This window comes from Saccostrea echinata, unplaced genomic scaffold (assembly GCF_033153115.1).
Source record: "Saccostrea echinata isolate AGI-Se365-2 ecotype Australia unplaced genomic scaffold, CSIRO_AGI_Sech_v1 ptg000006l, whole genome shotgun sequence".
Classification (NCBI taxonomy): Eukaryota; Metazoa; Mollusca; class Bivalvia; order Ostreida; family Ostreidae; genus Saccostrea; species Saccostrea echinata.
In genome coordinates this window covers 15376803-15381757 of record NW_026889755.1, presented here as the reverse complement: position 1 = coordinate 15381757, position 4955 = coordinate 15376803, and the positions used below count along the sequence as shown (strand labels likewise).

Genomic DNA, 4955 nt, shown 5'->3' with positions numbered 1-4955 from the left:
ACTTATCTCAATAAATATTTGTCATCTCTGGTGTTTATTCATTTTATGACATTAAATACTCATTGTACCAACATTTTAATAAGTAATGGCATAGGTATATGACGCCATATACATGAAACTATAGGTAAAAGTTTAGTCAACATTGGAGGAAAATGTCAATTGATCTGCAAGAATTGTTTAGTGAGATGCGTCGATAGGGTGTTTCATTTAGGAATTTCCAAGTTCTTCCAACATTAGCTCAATTAACTCTCATAATTTTGTAACTGACACACTTCATTGAGTCATTAAAGGACTACATCTCGACACTCTATTTTTTTGAGGGGCTTATTTTTGAATGCCACACGTTCCAAGTTATTAGTTTCATGTCATTATTTGCAGAAAAATGGGCCGAGTGATCAGGTCTCAAAGAAAGGGTCCTGGAAGCGTTTTCAAGGCCCGCACAAGATGTAGAAAGGGTAAAGCAGCCCTGAGAGCTGTCGACTATGCTGAAAGACACGGATACATTAAAGGAGTGGTGAAGGTAATGTTCTGTGAACCAATGTGATCTGGACTCTGTGAATCAATCTGTGTTGTTAATGTGTATCATTTGTGTGTTGTTTCATGTTTAAAAGCACTTTTAAGACACTGTAAAATGGCAGAATTATGGAATGTTAATTTAAAAATGAGCTTGAGGGGTAAATACAATTTTCTTACTGTTTAACACAATGTAAAAATGCAGTTTCACTTCATAGTAATAGAAAGAAAATATGAAATTGAGAGTACTAATTTGTAAAAATGTACATTCACTATTTTATATAATTTTGGAGAAATGAACTGATGAGAAAATCAAATTTCATTTTGCAATTTGTATTGTTTTTTCCTGCATGTATAGGACATCGTTCATGACCCAGGACGTGGTGCACCTTTAGCCAAGGTGGTGTTCCGTGACCCATACAAGTACCGTCTCCGCACAGAAACCTTCATTGCCTCTGAAGGAATGTACACTGGACAGTTTCTTTACTGTGGAAAGAAAGGTTAGTAATTACAATTATAATAGTCATTTGAAGAAGGCATTTTTCCCTCCACCAGTGGGGAATAGTACTGGTACCCTTTCAGTTGAGAAAAGAACTTATTTGGAATTTTCAGTCATATGTCCTCTGTTCTTAAAGTAACAACTATTTATGCATGTTTTGAAGAAAATAAAACAATAATTCATTGCTCCATAAAATTATATCTCTTGTTCTTTTGTATTTAATTAAAGACATCAGTAATGTCAGACACTTGTTTATGTCGAGCAATCTTTCTCCTCCCCCCCCCCCCCCCAACCCCCCTTTTCACATGAAAAAGGTAGTCAAATATAATATCTTAGTAGGGCTGAAACGATTCACCGAAATATCCATATTGTTCAATATTACTGCTTGGTTCAGTGTTCTATTCACAATCTTGATTTTCGGTTCGGTACATTTTTTTATAATCGGGTTTGGTTACTCCTTGAAATAGATCGGATTCGACCTCATTTTAATAGTTTGACACACACGTGGGAGAAAATTTATCCTAATACATTGATAAATTAGAGCCATAACTGAAATTTAGAAACAAAAAAACATAGACATGTTAGAGCAGGCTGCCACTGCTAGTATTGACACGAACAAAGTGCTCTTTTAATCTACAGAAGCACAAGTAGTGCTCTTTATTGTTTCACCACCTTTTACTTGCCTTTTGAAATCTGAATACATGTTTTCTTTAACTTTATGATTTTTTTCTTTTTTAAAATGTATCGTATTGGAAAAATTGAATTGTGACACAAATATCGCAATACGTACCGTATCTTGGAGGGGGCGTATAGTTTCAGCCCTATATCTTAGATAATTTCCTGGTTTGGTAATCTTTGGATAGTTGGGGCAGTTATCATTGGTAACTCATTGTGAATTTTAGACAATTCAGAGGAATCCATCTTCAAATTATGCTCATCTCTTTTTCTGTGTATGGATGTTTCAGATAGCAAGTGTCAGATAGGATTTACAGAAGACAAGAGATTCAATTTTTTTGTTGAATCATGTATATTTTATCCTAATACATTGATAAATTAGAGCCATAACTGAAATTTAGAAACAAAAAAACATAGACATGTTAAGTCAGGTTTCATTCTTATTTTAGTTTTTAGAAAACGTAGACATAGTTCGATCAGGTTTCACTGTAGAGTAAAACTTATAAGTTAATACGAGTAACTTCCATGAATGTGGAGAAAGCTATGGTTTTGGCTTCATTAGTGGGTGAAATGGAATGATGATTTAAAATTTTCTTCACTTTGAACTGATGATCATTGATGTGAAGTAAAATTGTCTGACCTTTGATGGTTTTTATAAAACCTTATGAATTTTAGATGTCACTGAAATCAAAAATCATTTCACACTTTTCTTTCAAAGAATTTTTTTTTTTTTTTGATATCTGAGTGACAAGGTACAATATTTTAAATATTAATATTTTCTGAATTTTTTACAGCCAATCTTCAGATTGGAAACATTTTGCCAGTCGGATCAATGCCTGAGGGTACCATTGTGTGCTGCTTGGAGGAGAAGATGGGTGACCGAGGCAAGATTGCCAGGGCTTCAGGGGACTACGCGACAATTATCGCCCACAATCCTGAAACCAAAAAATCGAGAGTCAAGTTGCCATCTGGCTCCAAGAAGCTTATCCCCTCTGCAAACAGAGCTATGGTTGGTTAGTATTTACCAAAATGGACCAGTGTTATTTATCAATTCATCAAATGAAACTTTCTTGTATTTTTTGGTGTAAAACATCCACATTTGAAATTAATAAAATATATCTTAATGTATTAACTGATAGAACCAATACAGTGTACATGAATATTGTAGTTTAAACAGTAACTTCTAGAGATGAGACCCAAGTCCCTCCTTCAGACAATAGAATAATTTTATTAAGATTTTCCCCCTTATATTCTCTTTTAAAAAATATAGGTGAGAGAAATTTTCTTGGGTACCTGTCTCAGTCATTTCTTAGTGTTGTAGAGTCTGCATTGATTAGTGTTATTTATATCTGATCTCTAGGTATGAATAACAGGTTAAAGAAATGCTTACTGGAGACCCTTTTAAAGTGAATTTAAAAATTAACATTCTTGTGTGATCACAGGGATGCATCATAATTTCTTTTATTTGTGTCCTATAAGCTGACTTTAATCCTATAAATATAAAACTTCCATGTAACCATTTAGCTTTCGCCTGACCTTTATTAATCAGTTAAAACAACTGAGGTCCCATATGCTTTATATATATACAGTATAATAAAATTTGCTACTTTGTTTGGTGTATAGGTATTGTAGCTGGAGGTGGACGTATTGACAAGCCTATGCTCAAGGCTGGTAGAGCTTACTTTAAATACAAGGCCAAGAGGAACTGCTGGCCTAAAGTCAGAGGAGTGGCCATGAACGTAAGTAATCATTCTAAATTCTTGACATGAAATGGCCATTTTTCCTCCTGTGCAGGGATAGACATTATCAGTTGTCAGATAACCAGGATGGAGTAAAATCTCGATTTTGGCAAGTTAAACTGTCAGTTAACTTTCCAATTGGGCCAGTAAATGTGGAATATCTGCTGTATTTCAGGAATAATTATTTTTGTTCTGTTGGTTTAGCCAAATTGAATTTTTCAAATTTTCTGCAAATTGTTAATTTTCCAGCAAGAATTTACCACAAAATTGAAATCATGTTGATCCTGTCTGTATTAATATCCCTCTTAAATCCCCACCCCCTGCCTTTTCAAGTTGCTTTAATCCACATTTTTTGAGGATAAGCAAGTTTATGGACAGTGGTCTTAGCAATAAATATTTTGGTCGCATTATTTCAGTCAATCACTCTCAGTCTTATTTAGGATAGGAATAGCTGATTTTAATCTGATCATATTGAATTTGATCTCTCTGTTTATGTGTGATTCCAGCCTGTTGAGCATCCCCACGGAGGAGGTAACCACCAACATATTGGTAAGGCATCCACAGTCAGAAGAGACACACCTGCTGGTAGAAAGGTAGGTCAATGTCATCAAGTCCACCTCACTGTTTTAGTCTTAGCTATTTGCTCTAAACAAAAGAATGTATTTTTTTGTAATGAAGCAATGGTAAAATATTTACTTGCTACTTTATATTGTCAGTATATTCACAGAATCTGGAACAACGATCTAAGGAAAACGATTATAAAATTATAATTTAATTAATAGTTTGGAACGCAAGATGTGAATTACTATGGAGGTGCTTTGCTTTACAGGTTGGTCTTATTGCTGCCAGACGTACTGGTCGACTACGTGGTACAAAACAACAGAAGCCCGCAGAGAAAGAGTGATAGACTGTTGTTGTTGTATAAAGATATTAAAAAAAAAAAGATGCAACTGTCCTCTTGTGTGTTGCATAGGTGCTATATAATATCACCCTTTCCTAATATCTGATATATGGTGTCCTGGACTTTTATAGCAGAATTTTGCGAAGTTGAGATAATTTAATCAAATCTCAAAACAAAGAACATGGGCATCTGCAGGAATTGTGTACGAAACATTTATAAATGTCCACGATTTGGTCGATGGACCACAGCTGGACAGACTTGATGCACAGAAAATGTTAATTTACTTTGAAATACCTTTTCGAATTGTAAAATATTTAAGTCCGCATATGTTAATAGTTAGGATAACATAGTAACACTTCACATAAATAAGATGATAGGGTATTGTAAAATGCAATTATATTGAGGTTTCAGTGGGAAGAATTGCTTTCCATTTTGCAATTGAACCAAAATTTATCTGTTTTAAAATTCAATTAAATTGGTAAAAATTAAACTGACATACGACTTTAAAACTAAATAAACGCTCCTTGCGAGGATCGAACCAAAACTGGGATTCCTGAATGCTCTAGACTGGTAAATCCTACTACTGAGCTATCATAGCTACTTAAACGATGGATTTTAAAATGATAAT

General features: G+C 34.2%; 1 protein-coding gene across 1 annotated transcript; it reads left to right on the top strand.

Moving 5' to 3' along the window:
- The first annotated feature begins 349 nt into the window (after positions 1 to 349).
- On the top strand, positions 350 to 4380 carry LOC133180287 (large ribosomal subunit protein uL2-like). Its single transcript, XM_061314825.1, has 6 exons — positions 350 to 520; positions 872 to 1013; positions 2482 to 2700; positions 3311 to 3426; positions 3933 to 4019; positions 4256 to 4380. Exons 1-6 carry the CDS (start codon positions 383 to 385, stop codon positions 4328 to 4330), a joined length of 777 nt encoding a protein of 258 aa, XP_061170809.1. The 5' UTR covers positions 350 to 382; the 3' UTR covers positions 4331 to 4380.
- The last annotated feature ends 575 nt before the right edge of the window (positions 4381 to 4955 follow it).